This window comes from Boleophthalmus pectinirostris, unplaced genomic scaffold, assembly GCF_026225935.1.
Source record: "Boleophthalmus pectinirostris isolate CB_2022bp ecotype Guang Dong unplaced genomic scaffold, ASM2622593v1 HiC_scaffold_6, whole genome shotgun sequence".
Taxonomy (NCBI): domain Eukaryota; kingdom Metazoa; phylum Chordata; class Actinopteri; order Gobiiformes; family Gobiidae; genus Boleophthalmus; species Boleophthalmus pectinirostris.
The window spans coordinates 36,025,079-36,049,714 of NW_026571447.1; the positions used below are offsets into that span (position 1 = coordinate 36,025,079).

General features: G+C 43.7%; 1 protein-coding gene across 1 annotated transcript in view; it reads left to right on the forward strand.

Annotated features, from left to right (window-relative positions):
* Positions 1-24,636, forward strand: part of grik2 (glutamate receptor, ionotropic, kainate 2) — a 537,576-nt gene that overhangs the window by 16,131 nt on the left and 496,809 nt on the right. Inside the window, exon 3 of the mRNA XM_055163917.1 lies at positions 407-664. Within this exon, the coding sequence (XP_055019892.1) occupies positions 407-664 (258 nt within the window). The remainder of the gene's footprint in view (positions 1-406; positions 665-24,636) is intronic.

Here is a 24,636-nt window from a genome sequence, read left to right on the forward strand (position 1 = left end):
TTTCTGATTATTGTTATAATGTCTTTTCCTCATCCCAGACAGACCTGGAGTTGTGTTTTGTTTCATTCAAAAACACTCTGTTCCACCTTGTGATGTCACGTGAACAAAAGGTAAAAGCAGCAGCAGAAGTTAACTACCACAAAACTACCACTTCATGACATCACAAGGTGGCACAGAGCATTTTAAGGTTTGGAAATGTAAACAGACTAATAATCAAGAGTTACTCAAACATGTGAATGAAACAAAACACAACTCCAGGTCTGTTTTTGAGGAGGTAACAACATTATAACATGATTTAAATCTCACAAGAGTCTTTGTTCATTAAATAACGCAGATCTGGCTCGTAACCTCGTCCATTATCTCTGCTCGTGTTCTGACCTGTCTCTCTTTCTCTCTCTGTGCCCAGCGTGCGACCAGCTGTCTCTGGGCGTCGCCGCCATCTTCGGCCCCTCTCACAGCTCCTCGGCCAACGCGGTGCAGTCCATCTGTAACGCTCTGGGGGTCCCTCACATCCAGACCAAGTGGAAGCACCAGGTTTCGGACAATCGCGACGTCTTCTACGTGAGCCTGTACCCGGACTTCTCCTCCCTGAGCCGCGCCATCCTCGACCTCGTGCACTTCTTCAAATGGAAAACCGTCACCGTGGTGTACGACGACAGCACCGGTAAGGAACGCCGCGCTCGTTCGTGGTGCTTAATCGCAAAACGTTAAAGGTCGCCACATGCTGCAGGAGAGTTTAATCCGTGTATCATTCGTTCATTCGTTTTTCAATATAAAACTAAAAATAAGAAAACGAAAAAACAACAGTTTTCTTCGTTATTTGTCTCCAAAACCAAAATTAAAAAACGGATAATGATTCGTTTTTTTCAGTTTTCGATTTTGTGTTTAAATGAAGAATGGAAAAAACGGATAACGGCCGTTTCCCGTTTACATGACTTCCTGACTGCGAACCGAACTTTTGCACCGGTACGGACTGAACTAGGACTGATCCAGGTCCGAGACCAGACCGAGACCAGAGCGGGACTGAGACCGGACCAGACCGGGACCAGACGGACTCCGAGCTTTGACTCCGAGCCTCCGGGGTCCGAGCCTCAGCTTCGAGCTCCGGCCCTGCCGTGGGCTCTGAGCCTCCGGTCTGGTCTTGGTCTTGTCTCTCGGTCTCAGGCCCGCTCTGGTCCCGGTCTGTCCCAGTCTCACCGCATACGGACTGAATCAGGACGGATCCAGGTCCGAGACCAGACCGAGACCAGAGCAGGACTGAGACCGGGACAGAGCTGCTCTGGTCCTCCGCGCTCAAGAACCGCGGGTTCGAGGTGGTGCAAAGCCTCCGACTGCGGACCAAATGTCTGGTCCCGGTCTCAGTCCCGCTCTGGTCTCGGACCTGGATCAGTCCTGGTTCAGTCCGTACCTGGTGCAAAAGTTCGGTATCGCAGTCACGGAAGTCATGTATCCGTTTTTTCCATTCTTCATTTAAACACAAAATCGAAAACTGAAAAAAACGAATCGTTATCTGTTTTTTCATTTTGGTTTTGGAGACAAATAACGAAGAAAACTGTTGTTTTTTCGTTTTCTTATTTTTGGTTTTATATTGAAAAACGAATGAACGAATGATACACGGATTGAGTTTGCCTGCGATTTACTTCTCCCAGAGTTCGAGGAGGCGTGACCCCTGACTTTGTGTTTTCTGTGTTTGATTTTGAAGCGGCTGCTCCTCGTGTGTTTGTGGTGTCAGTGCGACTCTGAGGCGACGTTTATATGACGACGGTCTGAACAGAAGACGCAAAAGTGGCGTCGCGTTTTCACTTTTTATTTTGTGTTTAGACAAGTGTTTCTGGAAGGAAATCTGCATGCAAACAGCGACGAAAAGTCTGTGGAATTCGATTGTTGCTTGCCAGGCGGCTCGGTGGCGACTAGGGATGGGCATGATTAGTCGATTAATCGATAATTGATCATTAAGAATTTCGATTACATTCATTTTTAATCGACAACCCGAATATAGGTTGCTGTGCGTAGCGTAGGGTGACCAAATGTCCATATCCATTTTCCACGTCCTGTCCTGGCCGTCCGTTTTTTGTTTTTTTTAGTAAAGTGATGCATATGTCCGGGTTTTCATTACCTTTCGTTGGGCCATAAAATTGAGCGTCTCTCGTAGATCTCTGTGCATCAGAAGGAGCGAGACACAAAGCAGTCGGTCAGTTTGCGACATGCCGAAGCACAAATGTGTATTTAACGATGACTTGTACAAGAAATTCCCCGCTCTCCGTTCCAGTCGAGACAAGTATGAGTCCATGTGCAGTGTACAAAGCAGCACATATGTTTTGTGTCCAGTGGCGGTGTCAGGGACCTAAAAAAAAACATGAAAAAGTTTTGCCAGGTGAGAGTTGCTCAATATCGATGACGAGTCCCCACCTCCCTCCCCCCGTACGGTGTCCTGGTTTTGACAAACGTAAATCTGGTCACACTAACCTGTATTCACCTGAGTCATGTCTTTTACTCTGACAGAAGTTGAACCGCATCAGCGACACAAGAGCTGTTTTTTTTCTTCGCTTAGTTTATGCAAATTAGTGATGCGGTTTTAAGTTTCGTTTCTGTGAGAGTTGAACAAAACTGAATTAAACACATTATAATGTCAAACGGGCTGATGTGGCTCTAGAGTCGTTACGGTTTATATGTCGTAAAGTTGAATTTATTTATGCAGATTAGTCGTGCAGATAGTAATAATAATGATGATCATTTTAATATAAAAAATGTTAATGATTAATCGATAATCGATCGTTAATTCTCCCGACGATCGATTAAGAAAATTTAGTCGAATGCCCGTCCCTAGTGGTGACACTCAGTGGTGATGTTTGTGACGTAAATGTGTGCGTGACCTGAGCAGATCTGACCAGAGTTTTGCGTCTTGGGCAGTGTAGACGGAAACACTACGGCGGAGTGTGTTCAACTTTTCCACTCTGGAGGTGGTTTCAGATTTTTGCATTTTTAAGCCCCAAAACCAATCACCGTCTAAACGAAGGCACTTCCAATACAATATTGTGTCATTTTTACCCGCAAGCTTCTCATATAAATAGGCCCTGAGATCCTCTGTCAGATCATAACAACCAAACATCAGCACCAGGACTAAACCAGAGCTGAACAAGGACATTTCCAGCGCTTAATAAATATGAGTTTTTAAATCCTTATAAAAAGATGTCGTCTGTTACATTTGGTGTATATCTCATACTTTCTGAATCCACATGTTCTGGATAATCGCAGCTGACGCCCGATCGTGGTTTGCAGACGCCCTGCTCCACAGGCTCGGGGTTCTCTCAGGGGCGGTCCTAGAGTCCAAGTCGTAGTCCTGGTTTAGTCCTGATTTAGACCTGGACTGAACCAGGTCTAAACCAGGACTGAAACAGGACTAATCTTGGACTCGTGCATCAGTATTAAATCTCAGAGACGTCTGTCGGTGCGTTTTTTCGTCTTTACCGTTGTCGGGGACTGAACCGGTCAAAAACTGGAACAACCGTCGACATTTCTTGGACCAACTTCTGGTCGAGGCTGTGAATCCCGAATCTGAAACGATGTAAATGATTCTGGTGAAGTCGTGTGGAGTTTAAAACATTATAACTCGGTCCAAAGCTCCAAAAAAAGTCGACTTGGCATAATCCCCCGTCTTTAAGTCCCCGCACAGTCCTGCACCCTCACCAAACGCTGACTCGGCGTTTTGGGGCGATAGAGGTCGACTCGCAGCTGCTCCCGGATCCTCCCAAGTCTCTGTTTTCTTTTGCTTTTCCCTCGTCGACCTTTACTGAAAACAACCAGTTCACTTTTCTTTGTTTTCCCACCGTCTATTTCCAGGATCAGACGGGGGATGATTTACTCCAGAGTCGGTCTAAATCCTGGTTCGGTGGTTGAAAATGGGCCAGTCTATTTGCTGGTCCAGTGCGTGACAAAGGGGAGGTCTAAATCCTGGTTCAAAGGTTGACAGAGGGACGGTCTAATTGCTGGTTCAGTGCGTGAAAATGTACCAGACTAATTCCTGGTTTGATGTTTGAAAATGGGTTGGTCTAATTCCTGGTTCAGTTGTTAAAAATAGGCCAGACTAATTCCAGATTCAGTGGTTACGTGGGCTGGTCTAATTCCTGGTTTTGTGGTTATCTGGGTCGGTCTAATTCTTGATTTTGGTGCTTGAAAATGGGCCAGACTAATTCCTGATTCAGTGGATACCTGGACTAGTTTAATTCCTGGTTTAGTAGTTACATGGGCCGGTCTAATTTCTGGTTCTGTTGTTGAAAATGTACCAGACTAATTCCAGATTCAGTGGTTACCTGGACTGGTCTAATTCCTGGTTCTGTGTTTGGTCTTTGCCTGAAAATGGTGTGGTGTAATTCCTGGTTTGGTGCATGAAAATGGACCAGTCTTTTTCCTAGGTCGGTGTTTGACAGAGGGTTGGTCTAATTCCTGGTTTGGTGTTTGGTCTAATTCCTGGTTTGAGGTTTACTCGGGTCGGTCTAGTTCCTGGTTTTGTGTTCGGTCTAATTCCTGGTGTGAGGTTTAGTCGGGTCGGTGTAATTCCTGGTGTGAGGTTTCAGTCGGGTCGGTGTAATTCCTGGTGTGAGGTTTAGTGGGATTGGTGTAATTCCTGGTGTGAGGTTTAGTCGGGTCGGTGTAATTCCTGGTGTGAGGTTTAGTCGGGTCGGTGTAATTCCTGGTATGAGGTTTAGTCGGGTTGGTGTAATTCCTGGTGTGAGGTTCAGTCGGGTCGGTTTAATTCCTGGTGTGAGGTTCATCGGGTCGGGTCGGTGTAATTCCTGGTGTGAGGTTTAGTCGGGTCGGTGTAATTCCTGGTGTGAGGTTTAGTCGGGTCGGTGTAATTCCTGGTGTGAGGTTCAGTCGGGTCGGTGTAATTCCTGGTGTGAGGTTTAGTCGGGTCGGTTTAATTCCTGGTGTGAGGTTTAGTGGGTCGGTGTAATTCCTGGTGTGAGGTTTAGTCGGGTCGGTGTAATTCCTGGTGTGAGGTTTAGTCGGTCGGGTCGGTGTAATTCCTGGTGTGAGGTTTAGTGGGGTCGGTGTAATTCCTGGTGTGAGGTTTAGTCGGGTGGTTGTGCGGTGGTGTCGGTCGTGTGACTGTGAGCGTGTAAATTGCTCATCTCTTCGTCTCTTCGTGGTTGGACGGTGGTTGGTCGGTGGTTGGTCGGTGGTTGTGGTGGTGACGGTGGTTGGTCGGTGGTTCGGTGGTTGGACGGTGGTTGGACGGTGGTTGGACGGTGGTTTGGACGGTGGTTGGTCGGTGGTTGGGTGGTTGGACGTGGTGGTGGTTGGACGGTGGTGGTCGGTGGTTGGACGGTGGTTGGACGGTGGTCGGTGGTTGGTCGGTGGTGACGGTGGTTGGACGTGGTTGGACGGTGGTTGGGTGGTTGGACGTGGTTGGTCGGTGGTTGACGGTGGTTGGACGGTGGTTGGTCTTGGTGGTGGTGGTGGTGGTTGGACGGTGGTGGTCGGTGGTTGGACGGTGGTTGGACGGTGGTTGGTCGGTGGGTTGGACGGTGGTTGGACGGTGGTTGGACGGTGGTTGGTCGGTGGTTGGGTCGGTGGTTGGACGTGGTTGGACGGTGGTGGGTCGGTGGTGGACGGTGGTTGGACGGTGGTTGGTGGTTGGTCGGTGGTTGGACGGTGGTTGACGGTGGTTGGACGTGGTTGGTCGGTGGTTGGACGCTGGTTGGGATGGTTGGTCGGTGGTTGGACGGTGGTTGGTCGGTGGTTGGTCGGTGGTTCGGTGGTTGGACGGTGGTGTTGGACGGTGGTTGGTCGGTGGTTTGGTCGGTGGTTGGTCGGTGGTTGGACGGTGGTTGGTCGTGGTTGGTCGGTGGTTGGTGGTTGAGCTGGTTGGTCGGTTGGTGGTTGGTCGGTGGTTGGACGGTGGTTGGTCGGTGGTTGGTCGGTGGTTCGGTGGTTGGACGGTGGTTGGTCGGTGGTTGGACGGTGGTTGGTCGGTGGTTGGAGGTGGTCGGTGTTGGTCGGTGGTTGGACGCTGGTTGGTCGGTGGTTGGTCGGTGGTTGGACGCTGGTTGGTCGGTGGTTGGACGCTGGTTGGACGGTGGTTGGTCGGTGGTTGGACGGTGGTTGGTCGGTGGTTGGACGGTGGTTGGACGGTGGTTGGTGTTGGTGGTGGTGTGGCGTGGTTGGTGGTTGGTCGGTGGTTGGACGGTGGTTGGATTGGTCGGTGGTTGGTCGGTGGTTGGTCGGTGGTGGTGGACGGTGGTTGGTCGGTGGTTGGACGGTGGTTGGTCGGTGGTTGGACGCGCGGTGGTTGGACGGTGGTTGGTCGGTGTTGGACGGTGGTTGGTGGTGGTTGGACGGTTGGTTGGTGGTGGTTGGTCGGTGGTTGGTGGTGGTGGACGGTGGTTGGTCGGTGGTTGGACGGTGGTTGGTCGGTGGTTGGACGTGGTTGGACGGTGGTTGGTCGGTGGTTGGACGTGGTTGGTTGGTCGGTGGTGGTGGTGGTCGGTGGTTGGACGGTGGTTGGTTGGTCGGTGGTTGGTCGGTGGTTGGTCGGTGGTTGGACGGTGGTTGGACAGTGGTTGGTCGGTGGTTGGTGGTGGTTGGACGTGGTTTGGTTGGTGGTGGTTGGACGGTGGTGGTTGGTGGTCGGTGGACGGGTTGGACGGTGGTTGGTTGGTCGGTGGTTGGTCGGTGGTTGGTCGGTGGTTGGACGGTGGTTGGTCGGTGGTTGGTGGACGTGGTTGGTCGGTGGTTGGGTGGTTGGACGGTGGTTGGTCGGTGGTTGGTCGGTGGTTGGACGGTGGTTGGTCGGTGGTTGGACGGTGGTTGGACGGTGGTTGGACGGTGGTTTCGGTGGTTGGACGGTGGTTGGTCGGTGGTTGGACGGTGGTTGGTCGGTGGTTGGACGGTGGTTGGACGGTGGTTGGTCGGTGGTTGGACGGTGGTTGGTCGGGGTTTTAAATGTCAGCACATCGTCTTAATGTCACTCGCTCTTTGGATAAATGGGATAAATTATGGACTTTGAAAAGGACCTGAAGGCGCCTGAGTTCAGGACGAAGAGACGACTGATCCGACTGAGAACTAATAAAGGACGACTCACTTTTTACACACAAGTCCAGTCTGTCAGTTTGGATCAAAACTCACAAATGTTTTTATTATTTTATTTGTTCTGTTCTTCGCTCAGACGGTGGAGTTTTTCTTTCCTGTCGTGTTTGAGTTTGTGAAGAAGTAAAAGACTTGTATTTTATTTGTGTTTCGCGTTTCAAATTCTTTTCGTTCCGTTTTATAATCCAACAGTTTTTAACACAGATGAGGCCAGATCAAGTTTTTATTGTTGAAATGCAGATTTTCAGTCGCCGCGTTCACATGAGAAAATAATTTAATTATGAATAAAAATTTATTCTACATTTAAAAAAAAAAAAAAAGTGTAAACACCAGTCCCGGTCTCAATCATTATCTGGTCTCAGTCCTGGTCTCAGTCTGGTCGCAATCACGGTCTGAGTCCCAGTCTGGTCTCCGTCTCATGGTCAGTCCTGGTCTCAGGTCTCAATCACGGTCTGGTCCTGTTCCTGGTCTCAGTCCTTGTCTCAATCATTGTCTGGTCCTGGTCTCAGTCCTAGTCCTGTTCCCAGTTTCAGTTCCGGTCTCAGGCCTGGTCTCAGTCCCAGTCTGGTCCTGTTCCTGATCTCAGTCCCAGTCTGGTCCCAGTCTCAGTCCTGGTCTCAATCACGGTCTGGTTCTGGTTCTGTTTCCGGTCTCAGGTCTGGTCTCAGTCCCGGTCTGGTCCCAATCTCAGTCCCCTTCTTAGTTACGGTCTGGTCCTGGTCTCACTCCCAGTCTCAGTCCTGGTCGCAATCACGGTCTGAGTCCCGGTCTGGTCCCGGTCTCAGTCCTGGTCGCAATCACGGTCTGAGTCCTGGTCTGGTCCCAGTCTCAGTCCCAGTGTCAGTCCCGGTCTCAGTCTTGGTCTCAGTCACGGTCTGGTCCTAGTCCTGTTCCTAGTCTCAGTCCCAGTCTCAATCACAGTCTCAGGCTCCGTCTCAATCACGGTCTGGTCCTGTTCCCGGTCTCAATCACGGTCTGGTCCTGGTCTCAGTCTCGGTCTCAGTCCCGGTCTCAGTCCTGGTCTCAATCCCGGAGTCAGTCCTGGTCTCAGTCTCGGTCTGGTTCTGATCTGGTCCTGGACCTGGTTCATTCCTGGTTTAAGTCACATAAATGTTTTTTTTTTTTTTTTGTTTTGAAAAACAAAAAAAAAAAAAAACAAAAAAAAAACAAACTAATCATTATCCTTTTTTTTCCATTTTGGTTTTGGAGACAAATAAGGAAGAAAATATATATTATTTTTTCTTATTTTTGTTTTTATTTTAAAAAACAAATAAACAAACGGCACACAGATGAATATTATATAATTAATCTGTTAATCGAGTTAAGTATCAGCTGTTTTCATGAGACCAAAACATTCCAAACAAAACAATAACATCTCCATGGCAACGAGCAAGTGGCAGAAAAGTTACACTGTGCACCTTTAACTCACCCCGAACTTTATAACACACATTTTTACGCTTCTTGGACACCCGCTCTCGTCTTCTCCGTCTTCGTCGTCGTCGTCTTCGTCTCTGCTCGGGCTCAGCAGAACCACCAGCGCCGCGTTGTCAAAATACCATTAAATTTGTATCACTCTGAGACACAGACCCGACTCGTAACCTTTGCTTTAACGAGACAAAGGTGAAGAAAACCCGAGTGTAACATCTGCACACGTCTCCGGGATCCTGCTCTTCCTCGTCTTTTGTTGAGCAGAAATAACACGGATTAAAGTTTCATGCGGATCCCGGCGCTCGGAAATGTACAGTTTTTGTCTGGAGCATTGTTACGTCGGCAGAGGATGTTTAATGCATGTGGAGGCCGGCGCCGAGGTGAGAGGAGACGCCGGGTCCTTGTTACGAGGAGGAGCCCGGCTGCTGCTGCGCGGGACCGGGTCAGAGGGGCAGTGAACGCACCACCGGGCCCAGGACGGGAGACATATGTCCAGGGGAGAGGGAGCGAGCCGGGGCCCCTCCTCCCTCCTCCACGCGGGACTTGGGTGACAGTGAGGGAGCGTGAGGAGCCATAAATACTACGGGAAATACTCGAGTACAGAAAGAAAGTGATGTAGACGTGACAGAAAAGGGCATAAAAAGGTGATGTCACTTTTTAGCTTGTCTCCATAATATAGTAGTTTCTATAGTATGACCTTTAATTTTATTTATTTTTTTGTTATATACATTTTATTTTATTTATTTCCCATATTGTGGCCTTACGGTCACACAATAATGCCACAAAGTGAACACGTACACAAATGTTTGTATACTTGCCCCAGTGTGAGTCTGAGGTTACGTTTATATGATGTCAGTCTTAAAGGTTGTATGGAAGATTTTTTTTTAGTTTCAAACTGTCAGTGAAAGATTAAAATATCATTACAGAGACGCAGCAGCTTTGTAATTATGATGACCAAAAAAAAAAAGAACGAAAATCTATCAACTGTGGACGTGTTGAGGCCAGATAAACATCAGCCAATAGAAAACGAGGCTCCCTCATTTTCTATTGGCTGTTAGGTTGTCAATCAAACTCCCTAGTATAACTGACTTGTCGGAGCGCGAGGATTACGTGGTTACGTTGCTTCCTCGCATTTCGCACAAAGTTTGTCGCGACGGCGGACGAGAATCCACGACCGGTTCGCTGCAAAAGAAAGTCCGTTTTTGAGGTCGCTGAAAGAAGAAGAGAAGAAGGAGAAAAAGAGCGAAGACAAACTGAGGTGATTCTTGGAGATCTCGTCCAGCGATGGCGCGACCGAAGCAGACGAAGGGTCTAAAAACTGACGCGTCGGTCGCTGAATTACTTCTAGACAGGAAACTTCAACAGTAATTCTGAACGCGCACAAGGACTGTCGCTGTATTTCTCTTCCCTTAAAAAAATCCTCTATACAACCTTTAACAGAAGATGCAAAAGTGTTTTTTTTTATTCCGCGTTTAGACAAGTGTTTTTTGGAGGAAATCTGCGTGCAAACGGTGACGCAAAAGTGTGTGGAATTCGATTGGGTTTGCACGCCAGGCAGTGATGTAAACGTGTACATGACGTGAGCAGATCTGACCAAATGCAAAATAAAATACAGTTTTAAAAATAACTAATAAAATGAGAATAATAAATAAAATAAAAATGTGTTTGTTTTCATACCTGACATACCTTCGACTGCTCCCTGCGGTCTTCCTCAGAGTCACGTAACGGTGCTCGATGTGACGTGTCGCTCAGTTGATTTATACCATCTGCAGTCCAGCTTCCTCAGGACAGTGTCCCAGGTGTGTGAGAGTATAAAAGCCCCTTGTCCCAGTTGCGGATGGCGCTGTCGTCCTGCCTCCACCGGTAGGAAGACAGCGCCAAAACTTGTTTAAATCAACTGAGCGACACGTCACAGCAACATCATGTGACCACTCCGAGGAAGACGCTAATGAGCAGAGTCCAAACTGTCAGATATGAAAACAAACTCTTGGTCTGAAAAAAGAACCTAATAACATATAATTATCGGAACACCAAAAGAACCTCATTGGACTAAAATAAAAATCTGATAAAGATACAATAATAATAATGATAACAACATTCCAGGAAAAGACATTATGGAAACGAGCAGGTGGCATGTAAGTGACATGGAAGATACGATTAGATTCCCAAACTTCAGCTCAAACAAACTGAACCAAGAGAAAATAAAATACCCCTCACCTGAGGTGGCAGAGAAATGACAATGAAGTAGAAACCACGCTCACCTTTTGGCTGGAGGAAAGGCCCAGCCTGATCTGTTACAGATTCATCAGCCGGTTTCACTTTGTGGAAACCGTCGGACCTCGCAGCATTAGCATTCGTTTGCTCGACTTTTTTTATTTAACCAATCGCTGCTATTTGGTCTTGACATATGTAATGTATGTGATTCTCAGTGGTGTCCAAGTAATTACCAGCACAACAGCAAACAAAGCAGAGAGTGAACATGTCTGTCAACGATCACTGTTGTTTCTGTGAGGTGAACTTGCGAATGCAAAGGTGCAATAAAAAATGCAAAGTTTGTATTTGACATAAGAAGTCAAGAAAGTCTAAAGGAGGACAGAGTGTGCAGTCTGCTGTCGCAACTCGGGTTGGTTCAGCTCTTCTCTGATTGGTCGGTGCGCGGTCTACAACTTCCAGGGTTTTTGCAAATTGTCTAGTGTATTCTGATTCCTGAACTATTCGCTGGAGAGAAATTAAGCTGAGCGGAGGCACTATGTTTTTACAAGAAATTTAAAGTACTTTTTGGCCCATTTGCGTCGGTACAGCTGGTTTATAACACCAGCTATTTCACTTTCAATGAGAACACTTGAATTTGGTGTTTTTAACTCTCCACTCTTGCCAGAAAACACTCTAAACAATAAAATACAATATAAATTCAGTGTATTATTAACATTCTAAAACAGTTTACCTCCTGCACTGTTTTCTGTGTCTGAACATTTTAAGAACAAAAACCTGGCGTCTTTTTGAAATATATTTTGAAATAACAGATTGAGGCTTTGGTTTGTCAAATTTTTCACATCACAAAAACACCAAAATGATAAAAACATGAAGATATAACGAACCAAACTGGACAACATAATTAAAGCGAGTGGATTGTGCGTCCCCCGCCTCGTCGTGTTATCTGTAATCAATGCCCCCGTGTCCCTGTGCGGTGATTCCAGCTCCGGCGCACGATTGACGCCTCTGATCCCTCACCTCTGTCTTAAAGGGACGGGCCCGGTTCACTAAAGGGTTAATGGGGGCTTGATTTTCTGTCCGCCGTCGGAAATGAGGTGGCTCCGCGGGCTGTTTCCGCGGTGACCCTCGCGCGCGGAGGACGTAATGTAGACGGGGACGGCGCGGAAACTCAATCGCGCCGCGCCAGAGGACGGCGAGTATATTTAGGCTCAAGATCAGGACTATGGATCAGATGGTTTACAGTAAATGCGGAGAAAGGTGTAGGTGAAGGTTATAGACAGTAAAGGTGCACTGTGGGACTTTTTGGTTTGGGGTCTGGCACCTGCTTGTTTCTGTGGATACCGTATTTTTCGGACTATAAGTCACTCTGGAGTATAAGTCACATCAGCCACAAAATGCATAATGACGAAGAAAAAAAACATATAAGTCGCACTTTTTACTTATTTGATAAAATCAGAGACCAGGAACTGACATTTCCTGTTGAAAGTCAAGTTCTAGTAAAAACAATAGAAGAGAGAAACAACAGACTGTTAACGTCACATATGAACAGTTCTTCAGATAAACTATAACATAAACAACAGAACAGAACAAGTTTAACAAACTCTCCATCTCACTCCAAATCACTAAATCCATTCAATTCTTCATCCTCGGTGTCACTTCTGAGCAACTCCACGACCTCCAGAGGTAAACAGAGCGACGCTTCCTCTTCTGTGTCGCTGTCGTCAGACTCAGCATCAGTTCCAGTTAGAATTATTCCGGTCTTTCTGAATCCCGACAGGATGGTTTCGGTGTCACTGAAGTCCAGGCTTTGTCCATCCATCCAGTGACTTCAGGAAAGTTTCATGGTGCATCCTCCCGGTGTCACAAGTTTCTCTCTCACTCCAAACTTTCTTTCTGCTGCTCGATTATCGTTTTCAGCTGCAGATTTCACGAGTTGCAGTTTGTAATCTGCAAAATCTGATTTTCGTTTCTGGGGGCATTTGTGTTCAGTCTCAGTCGTCTTTATAAGTTTGTTTAAATTGGTGCAGAAGTAATGGTTCGATCGACTGACATGATACAGACAGGACAGAGGCTCTTTCTGCAGGAGACATGCGCAGTAGAGCCAAGTGACAGTGGTACAGGAGGAACAGGAGCAGCAGATACTCACACACAGTGTTGTGCATGAACGAGTTCAGAAGAACGCGTTCATTCATTCATTTTTCAGTGAAGTTTGAACTGAACGCAACACATTTGTAAATCAAGAACTTGAACGTGAATTTGTTCAAATTATGTGAGATAAACAACGTACGTCACTGTTGGGGTTCAGTTAAATGTCGGAATTTGTTTTCACCCGATGAGTCGAGTGACATGGACACTCGTCAGTGTTGTCGCGAAACCACAGCCGCGCATCAACGCAAAGGCTCCACAGACAGCTGCAGCAGGATAATGTGGCTCTATAGTGCTTATGGTTTATATGTTGTAAAGTTGTTGTAAACTGGAAGTCAGTTTGAAAAATAAGTTCAGCCTTTCATTTACAGATCTCACTGAACTGAACTAAAAAATTAAAATGAACGATGAACGAAACTTTGAACTGTTGAACTGAACTTTGAACTAGTTCATGAAAAGTGTGAACTTACACAACACTGCTGATACACAAGACTAGTCAGTGTCAGTGTGAAAGTTTTAATATCCAAGTCGCACCGGAGTATAAGTCGCAGGAAAGACCCAAACCATGAAAAAAAGTGCCACTTATAAGTCCAAAATGGAGAGTTTGTTAAACTTGTTCTGTTGTTTATGTTATAGTTTATCTGAAGAACTGTTCATATGTGACGTTAACAGTCTGTTGTTCTCTCTTCTATTGTTTTTACTAGAACTTGACTTTCAAGATGAAATGTCGGTTCCTGGTCTCTGATTTTATAAAATAAATTTCCGCCAAAAAGTGTGACTTATAGTTCGGTGCGACTTATGTTTTTTTCTTCATCATTATGCATTTTTTGGCTGGTGTGACTTATACTCCGGAGCGACTTATAGTCCAAAAAGTTCACCACAATTTACACTGAATTATTTTTTTTTTTTTTTTCTGATACTTTAAACATGATTTCAAATAAATAATGGTGTTTTCTTGTATTTGCATTTGTCAGATACATTAGAGGAGTTTTTTAGGTAAGCAGTTATGGGATTGTAATGTCACAATTTCCAACCAAGAATTAAACATAAAATGGCCAAATTGGCAAACCAAGTGTGAATGTTTATGCAAAAATCTTAAATATTATGATCTTAAGTGTGTTTTAGTAAAACGAGTAGTCAAAACTGTCATGGGAACTTTAAATGTATTATGTAAACAAGCAGGTATCTCCACCAGACAAAGTTTCCAGGTCAGATCTGTGGAAAGGTGACCCCACTCGAAGTAAGAATGTGTTTTTTAAGTATTTTTGAAAGACAATCAGCGTTTCCGACCCTGACCACCAACAGAAAAGTTACACAGTGCACCTTTATAGTCAGATAAGAAAACCTTTATTTGTCTCCCAGTGGGGAAACAGTAAAAGGCAGAGTTTGAATAATACAGAAAGTGGAAAAGTAAAGGTCATAAAAGACTAATTTGAAAAAGAAACAAACCAGAAACTAAATTAAAGTAATGCAATCTCTCCGTGGAGATGTTATTGCTTTGTCTGGAATATTTCACAGTGTCGCATTAAACCTTTCTATCTCCATGGAGACCAAACCGGATCAAGTTACAGCTCAGATCTGTGGAGAGGCGACCCCCGCTACATGTTTTTCCAAGTATTTTTGAGCTGTAAAACCATCTGTAATTGAATAAAATGTCACACTGTGGAACATTCCGGGTAGAAAATTAAACAAAATGAGCAGGTGACGGATAAAAGTTACACAGTGCACCTTTAAGATTAGATTAAAAAATATAATAATAACGTTATTTGTCTCCCAGTGGGGAAAGTGTAAAAGGCAGAGTTTGAATAATACAGAAAGTGGAAAAGTAAAGGTCATAAAAGACTAATTTGAAAAAGAAACAAACTTGAAATAAATATCACGCCTACCCAAGACAGTGTTTGAATAGAAACTAAATGAAAAAATGAAAAAAATTGTACAGGTATAAGGTATAATACTTAACCTTATAAAGCCTGGTACATGAAATCATTTACAGAAAATTCAATATTTAACTCATTATTGGACCTTTAAACAAAATGTAAAAAAAAATAAATAAAATAATAATAATAATAATAATAATTTGACCATTTAAAAAAATTATATTTGTATCAATGTATCATTTGTATCATATTTGATACGTTGGACCTTCATGGCTGTTTTATAGAACCTAACCATGTTTATTTTAGGACCAAACTAAATTCTCTTTGTTGCATTTAGAACTCAGAAAAACTTTTCTGAACATTTCCTTTTCTGTTTTAAATGTCTGAACAAGAGGATTTTTATTTTTGCCATGCGAGAAAACAGTTTGAGTCCTTGTTCAAGCGCAGCTGTCATTAAATGGTCTATTTTCGAACTTTTTTCACAAATAAATCGCACCGGACTTTAAAGGAAACACAACAGTGTGATGGGTGAGTGGTTTTGTTTGTTTGTTCGTTCACGGTGACTCTGGGCTTTGTTCAGTTGTGGCGTGTAGGGAGGGTGCTGTCTGGGACCAACGGATTGTCGGCGTGTTCGCAGTGACTCAGTTGTTCAGTCGTGTCTAGAAGTGGCACATTGCACTCGCTTTTTCGGTTCGTTCCTCCGTTCCGTTCCTCGTCGGCGTGGAGTGATGAGTGTGTCTGTGGGTGTTTTTCGCTGTGCGGTCGCTGTCTGCTCCGTGTGTGTTTGCGTGTTCTGTGGGTGGTGCGGCTTTGTAGTTTACTGAAGTCGTACTGGGACACCTGAGTGGATTCGTGTATGGGGCGCTCTGGATTGTGGGGCGTGCAGTTGTTTTTTGATGGGGTTGGAGGCTTAAGAGCGCGTCTAATAGCCCGGAAAATATGGTACACCAAATAAATTACACCATTCACTGATATACAAGTCATGTAAAGATCAAAATTCCACCATGATGTAATAATAATAATAATAATAATAATGGAAATATATATTTTTAAGGTATCATCTTAATTACGAAATACTAAAAACTGTGTGGTGTTAAATTTGCATGGAATTGCTTGAATTATGAAGATTGCATCATAATACATTATACATTATAATACATACATTATAGTGATGGATGAGGTTCATAATCACAAAGACCTGCTGTATCATATTTGATACATACAATTTTAACACAATTTTTCTACAAAATAAAAGTAAAAATATGAATATGATAGACTGATCTAAGAAAGTAAATGTTCATACTGGAGAATCAGTAACGATATTTAGGCAATTCTTACACTAACCTTTTCAAAATGTACAAAGTTGTCCGTCCAAAAAGAGTCACCAAAATTATTCACCAAAAACCATGGAAAAGACCACTAGGGGGCATCTGACAAGTATTTAATTGTACAGAACAGGTTTTTCAGGAAAAATATTGTTGTGGATCAAATATGATACAAATGGCTTTATAGGGTTAAAGATGCATTGTGCAACTTTTTCTGGCATTGCTTTGTCTGGAATGTTTCACAGTGTGGCATTAAACCTTTCTATCTTCATGGAGACCAAACCAGACCAAGTTTTATGTCAGATCTGTGGAGAGGTGACTCCGCTAGAGGTATTTGTGATCTATAAAATCACCTGTAATTGAATAAATATAAGGTAGAGGTGTTTAATGTCACACTGTGGAACATGACGTATCCACAGAAACGATCCACCTTTAACTTCTGAACAAAAGTTGCTCAAACCTCTCGCTCCGGCGACACTTTTCTTTATTTTGAATCCACTTTTCTATTACAAAAGAGCGGCACACAACACAATTTAACTTTGTAATTGGTAATTATCACACTGCCGTATATAATGTCATCACAGCACCGACCAAAATACTGCGGTAATTAAAACGACGCAGAGCTGGATTTGCTCAGAACAATTTAAAAACTGTTAAAAGGTCCATGTTTATCAGTCCTGTCACAGTCTGAGGACAAAGCTACAGGAGCCACAGTCGCCCCGGGGCAGACTGAGACACTGTGACTGCCAAACATCCACAATACTTTCAGTTTTAGAATAAATCAAAGATGTTTTGTTTTTGTTTGCTATATAGTTGTAATTTGTTGTTTTTGTAATTATTTTGAGTGCTACTTTTTCACTCACCGGACGTTCAGACACTTTTAAACTTATTTGAGTGTCCAGGCCTTTCACAAAGACAATATTGATTTATCGTTCAGAATACAGAAGATGGGACAATATATTTTAGGGCTCAGTATTTGTGTATGATTTCTTCGTTAATAGTGGGGAGATTTTAGCCATTTTTATGTAAGACAACAATATCTGAGTTGTTCAGAGTTGAATAAATAACTTCTACGGGTAATTTTTGGACCGTTCTCTTGTCAATTTGTTTTTAAAAATTGGTTTGTTGCAGGCAAATGTGATCCCCAGACTGATTTTTTTGTTGTTCCTCAGAGATCCTGTTGGCCCAAGTGATCACTGACATCGGTCCTCATTCAGGAACCGTTTTTTTGAACAAATTTGTATTTAAAGGTTGTATGGAGGATTTTTTTTTGTTTCAAACTGTCAGTCAAAGATTAAAATACCATTACAGAGACGCAGCAGCTTTGTAATTATGATGACCAAAAAAAAAAAAAAAAACGAAAATCTATAAACTGTGGACGTGTTGAGGCCAGATAAACATCAGCCAATAGAAAACGAGGCTCCCTCATTTTCTATTGGCTCTTAGGTTGTCAATCAAACTCCCTAGTGTAACTGGCTCGTCGGAGCGCTGGGATTACGTGGTTTACGCAGTGGTTCTTAGAGGCTTTTTCGAACTGTCGCTTCCTCGCATTTCACACAAAGTTTGTCGCGACGGCGGAAGAGAATCCACGACCGGTTCGCCGCAAAAGAAAGTCCGTTTTTGAGGTCGCTGAAAGAAGAAGAGAAGAGGAAAAAGAGCGAAGACAAACTGAGGTGATTCTTGGAGATCTCGTCCAGCGATGGCGCGACCGAAGCAGACGAAGGGTCTAAAAACTGACGCGTCGGTCGCTGAATTACTTCTAGACAGGAAACTTCAACAGTAATTCTGAACGCGCACAAGGACTGTCGCTGTATTTCTCTTCCCTTAAAAAAATCCTCTATACAACCTTTAAGGCCTTCTTATGAACATTTTTGGCATTCACAAAACTTTTTCTTTACTGAAAATCTTCTTCTTTGCAATTTGTGTTGCATTTTTTGTATGAAAAGTGCTCTATAATTAAAGTGTGATTGATTGATTCTTTGAGAACAAATCCTACAATCACTCGAGCACTTGAAAGAACAAAAATTTTACTATTTTAGAAGATTATCACTCTGATAATGCATCAAAAAATTCAGATTCCTCCATGATTGTAAGTTATATATTTTTTTTTATTAATTTCTTATAAACATATTACTATGTGATCCAATAACATTGTTGATCTGTAAAACAGTCGTAGTCTGTAGACGCTCCACCTGACCTCCTCGTTCACTCTCGTCGCTCTTTAAGTGTCATAATACCAAACCCACACTGGTCATATTTGGAAGTTCTGAGGACATTTCTTATCAAATACATAAAAATTTTCCATCCATCCATTTTCTTCCACCTATCTGGGGCTGGGTCACGGGGGCAGCAGTTTAAGCAAGCTTCTACACTCCCAGACTTCCTTCACCCCAGACACGTCCTCCAGCTCCTCTGGGAGGACCCCAAGGCGTTCCTAGGCCAGTCCAGAGACATGTCCTGGGTCTTCCCCGGGTCCTCCTTCCAGTGGGACACGCCCAGAACACCTCCCAAGGAAGGTGCCTAAGAGGAATCCAGAACAGATGCCCGAGCCACCTCAAGGCTCCTCTTGACGTGGAGGAACAGCGTCTCTACTCCGAGCTCCTCCCGTGTGACCGCTCTGAATATGAATATATGAATTTGTAAACGAAATGTAAATGAGTGTGGAGATGTTCGTAGCTCGGTGCTGATGAATTTGGCACAACTAAACGCTTAAGAAAGCTTTGTGAATCTGAGGTTCGCTCAGCATCTTCTTAAAGTGGACGTTACGAACATTTTTAAGAAAAGATTTGTGAATAAGGCCCAGTGTTTTTACTTCATATTAGTCAGTGTTGGGAAGGTGCCTTTTAAAATGTATTCCCCTACAGATTACAGACCCCAAAATGTAGTTTGTAATATAATCCATTAAATTACTTAAAGTGAGTAATGTAATCTGATTACTTTGGATTACTTGGTTTGCTGTAGAGAAGGAAAGACGAGGAAATCTTCACATAAGAAGTTTTGTCTGATAAAAGACAATGAAAAACCCAGTCTTTCCTTAAATATATTAAAATATTATTGATAGAAGAGGAGGAGACAGGGTCTGCAAGGCATGGTTTAGTCCTGGTTTAGTCCTGAATTAGTCCTGGTTTAGTCCTGGTTTAGTCCTGGTTTAGTCCTGATTTAGTCCTGGTTTAGTCCTGGTTTAGACCTGGTTTAGTCCTGGTTTAGACCAGGTTTAGTCCTGGTTTAGTCCTGGTTTAGACATGGTTTAGACCTGGTTTTAGAAAGAAAAAAAAAAGAAAAAGAAAAAAAGGATATTGCCCCAATTGTGACAAAACAGGAAAATCCCGCTGTGTAATCCATTTATTTCAACAAAGTAACTGTAATCCAATTACCACTCACTGAAACAGTAACTGTAACTGAATACAGTTACTCATAATTTGTACTCTGTACTGATTACGTAACTCTGGTACATGTAATCTGTTACTCCCCAACACTGATATTAGTATATAAGTATTTCTATCACTGCCACCTCAATAACATCTCAGTTTATTGTAGTATAGATCTAAAATTTGATGTTGTGCTCTGCCAAACCTAAGGAAAATAGATCTTTCTGAAAGCCTTGTGTGGTTTGAAAGTTGTTTACTGGGATTATTTTGTTTTGTATCAGTGACATAAAGTAGTTTCAGTATTTTCATTTAGCGCAGTATTTCTGTGTAGCGATTCGTGCTTGATTATTATTTTTTTGACCCTTAAACACTGCTGAATGTCACACTATCCACCTATAGTGCAAAGCATTCAAGTCTTTTCTTCTTTTCCGTAGCTCCTCTTGTGTTTCCTGTTTCTCTCTCTCACATTTCTTCCATTATTTCTCCATGCCTCCCTCGTGTCCGGCCTCACCTGCTGTTTTGAACCGCGTCCGCTTTTAGCCAAACGTCACATATAAGACGCTGCGGCTCCGGCTCCCCCTGCGCTCCTACACCGGGCGCCAACAACAGGTCCATCCATACCCTTAATGTCCCTCGTCTCCGCGCCTCGGTTTTTATAATGGCGCGAGCAACATGGCCGCCCCTCCGCGTGCGTCGCGTTCGTGTAACTGCCGCCGCGGCTTTGATTAGGCCATAGGGGAGGAGATGGAAAGTGCAGGTGGGTTCTCGCGCGGGTCCGGACCGGCGTTATGGAGCCATACGTGCCGGAACGGGTGACTCATTTTGACAGTAATGGCCGCTGCGGTTTAAAAGCATGCAATTGTGGAGGGAATGCGGAAATACACGGCTAAATGGGAGACGTGCGGGGTGCGGGAGCGTGTGTCTGTGGCTGTTGGGGTGATAATGATAAGGTGAGAAACGTTGAAAATGGAGGTGTTTTACTGGAGCGGTACAACGTGCAGGAAAGAGCACGGGTAAAGGGACTACGGCAGGTTAAAGTCGCCACACGCTGCAGGAATTTTCAGTCTTAAATGATTTTTAAACGTGCGACAAACAGCGAAAACCACAGACACGAAGAGAAACTTGGAAGACTTTAACTCAGCGGGATTTGTCTGTGAATCTGTGTAGCATTCGTTTTTCAAAATAAAACCATAAGTAATAAAATGAAAAAACTATTTTCTTCTATCTCCAAAATCAAAATGAAAAAAAAAAAAAAAAAAGATAATGATTTGTTTTTTCAATTTTGCGTTTAAAAGAGTAATGGGGAAAAAAAGGTAACGTTTCCCGTTTCAACCATACGGACTGAACCAGGTCTAAACCAGGTCTAAACCAGGTGTAAATCAGGTATAAATCAGGTCTAAATCAGGTCTAAACCAGGTCTGAACCACGACTAAATCAGGTCTAAACCAGGAATAAACCAGGTCTGAACCAAGACTAAACAAGGTCTGAACCAGGACCGAATCAGGAGGACTATACCTGAACTAAACCAGGACTATATCAGAACTGAACCAGGACTCAACCAGGACTGAGTGTCGTGGGACGGGCCTGGAGGTGCGCCCTTATAGTCCGATCAGACAACCGCGAGAGGCGAGAGGACCAGCTCAGACCTCCACACCTCACGGCTCAAGGTTCTTTCTCTGAAGTCCAAGATTAGTCCTGGTTTAGTCCTGGTTTAGAATCATCAAAACCATCACATGCACTTTAAGCTAAAAAATGCATTAAAATTCTACAATTTTTTTAGGGTAATTTCAAACACACACACGGGCTCAAAAAACAAAACAAAACATGAAATGGTGATGCTAAAAAAAATATGATGTTGGGGTGATAATGATGAGGTGAGAAACGCTGAAAATGGAGGTGTTTTACTGGAGCGGTACAACGTGCAGGAAAGAGCACGGGTAAAGGGACTACGGCAGGTTAAAGTCGCCACACGCTGCAGGAATTTTCAGTCTTAAATGATTTTTAAACGTGCGACAAACAGCGAAAACCACAGACACGAAGAGAAACTTGGAAGACTTTAACTCAGCGGGATTTGTCTGTGAATCTGTGTATTATTCTTTTTTTTTTTCCTTTGTCTCCAAAACCAAAATGCAAAAACTTGTAATGATTTTTTTTTTTTTTGTGATTACGTTTCTGGTTTCATCCAATTTTGACCATGGATCTATAATAAAAAGTGGAAATGCCAGACTTTTGTGCCGCATGGTCTAAACCAGGTCTAAACCAGGTCTAAACCAGGTCTAAACCAGGTCTGAACCAGGGCTAAATCAGGTCTAAACCAGGTCTAAACCAGGACTAAACCAGGTCTGAACCACGACTAAATTAGGTCTAAAGCAGGTCTAAAGCAGGACTAAATCAGGTCTAAAACAGGTCTAAACCAGGACTAAACCAGTTCTAAACAAGGTCTGAACCAAGACTGAACCAGGTCTAAACCACGACTAAATTAGGTCTAAACCAGGACTAAACCAGGTCTGAACCAGGTCTAAATTAGGTCTAAAGCAGGTCTAAAGCAGGACTAAATCAGGTCTAAAACAAGGTCTAAACCAGGACTAAACCAGTTCTAAACAAGGTCTGAACCAAGACTGAACCAGGTCTGAACCAGGACCGAATCAGGAGGACTATACCTGAACTAAACCAGGACTATATCAGAACTGAACCAGGACTGAACCAGGACTGAGAACTCCACGCCTCATGGCTCAAGGTTCTTTCTCTGAAGTCCAAGATTAGTCCAAGATTAGTCCTGTTTTAGTCCTGGTTTAGAATCATCAAAACCATCACATGCACTTTAGGCAAAAAAAAATGCATTAAAATTCTTCAATTCTTTAGGATAATTTCAAACACACACACACAGACACAAAAAACAAACATGAAATGGTGATCCTAAAAAAAAATACGATGTGACCTTTTTCCATTAATGTGTGTTTATGTTAAATTAACCAAATGAAACAGAAAACTCACACCGATGTTCTTGTAGAGGTGCAAATGCAACGAACAATCAAAAAAAAGTGAGAAAATGCATGATAAAGTTAGATGGCTGATATCCAAAAGCTTCCTTTTTAATTTAAAAAGCCTTCCTCAGACTGAAGGGATGTTATTTAAAAAGCTTTTGGACATCAGCGATCTGTGTGCATTTATTTTATCACTATGTTTATATTTATCACTTGAATGGAAAATGGAAAAATACCAAATTGTTTTCCATTTATTTGAGTAATATTTACCTTTCCCCAGTGCAGATATCTTCTATATGCAGCATTATGTCCACTTTGTTCTGTCTGCATTTAATTAGAAAGCCTTAAATTGTTCAATAATCAGGAAGTGCGTATTAGGCTGCGTTCAGACTGCAGCCTGAAGTGACCCAAATCCGATTTTTTGGCCCCTATGTGACCTGTATCTGATCTTTTAATGACAGTCTGAACGGCACAGATCCATCCATCCATTTTCTTCCACTTATCCGGGGCCGAGTCTAAGCAGGGACTCCCAGACTTCCTTCACCCCAGACACGTCCTCCAGCTCCTCCGGGCGACACAGATCTGATTTTTTCAAATGTGACCCAGGACACTTGGATATGTGCTCCTAAAAAAGATACATATCTGATCTTTTGACATGTGACTTCAGTGTGAACGTCCAAAGTGCATTCATCCACCTACACGTTATCAACAAGACACAAACGTCACTATTCTGCGCTGAAGTAGGTGAAAATTGTTAATGAACTCCGTGTCACTGAAGTGAAGCACATCACCACTCACCACTCTTGGCTCCGTCTCCACATCCACACGTTCCTTTCAACGGACGTCGCTGCCGCTGCCCCACAAAACACCACGACCAAAAACCTCGTCCTTCTTCTCAATCTCCTCCTTAAAACAAGTAAGTTGTTCATGTTCTGGCTCCGGTACGAGAGGAACTTTAAAATCTCCAGGTGCTCGATGCTGCGTCCATGTTTGGACAACTTCTGTAAACACAGAGACGCTCGCTGCGGTTGACGTCGTCGTGTCTCCAGTGTCACATGCGGGACACTTTCGGGCCGTTTAACGTTCACACTGGAGTCACATACAAATCACATTTAACCCTCTCCAGGCAGGCGTTGCAGATTTGCAACAGGTAAATTCCAATTACCTACTTACTCCACATCCATACTTTATGAGCCTTTTTTCCCATCCATGCTGATAAACGTGGACGATGCAGACTGTACAAGAACGGCTCCACACAAACGACCTGCCAGAAGTGCAAAGTACTTTTGTTGTTTACAAAGGATAAAAATTGTTTCTTGGAGCACCACACGAAAAAGTGATGTTGTTGTGCCACTGTAAAGCTGTTACACTGTGCTTTATGTTTTCATTGTTATAAAAAGTGGTATATACATAAAGTTAGCCTTCAATATTAATTTACCACACCGGAAAAATCTACAACATCCCAGAACACATTGGATCTCAAAAAAAGAGTAAGGATTGTATATTACTACCCCATATGATCATTTTCCCCAAATATCAGATTTTTCCTGTTACTAAAATTTTATTTGAGCCTGAGAGGGTTAATTGGAAATGTGAACGACCTCGCAAAAACATCGGATTTCACAAAAAAATCTGAATTGAGCGTTAAGCCCTGCAGTCTGAACATGTTGTCAGCTTTACCATCACGGCAAAACTTCACTCTGATCTCTAAAAATTGTGAAAAACTCATCGTGGCGAATAATTACGATGTTTAGAATCCTTAAGGTAAGTGAGGAATAACTTTGGACTTTTTTTCACGTTTTTAAAGACGGTAAAAATCAGGAAAGTGTCTTGCCTCGTGACACAAAGACAGAATGATCGTATTGCACTGGACTGAAACAGAAAACCTTACCTTGTAGTTAAAGGACGATCACTCTACACCCTAAAAACTCCGAATAATTGTGAATCTCGTGCATGTTTTGTGACTTTTACTTTGAAAAGGACCTCTGTCTCACCTCACGTCTATAAATAATAGTTTCACCTGTGCAGGCTGGTCCCCTATGGCTCCCACACACACACGACACTCACACTGCACCTCCGAGTAAACAACATCCAGCACCACCAGCTCCACACCCCCGTCCTGCCGCTCCGTACCCAGCCTCGCTCTGTCAATCACGGGGAGGGCCTCGCTGCAGCTCCCCCTCGTCCTCCCGGAGCTCCAGCCTCC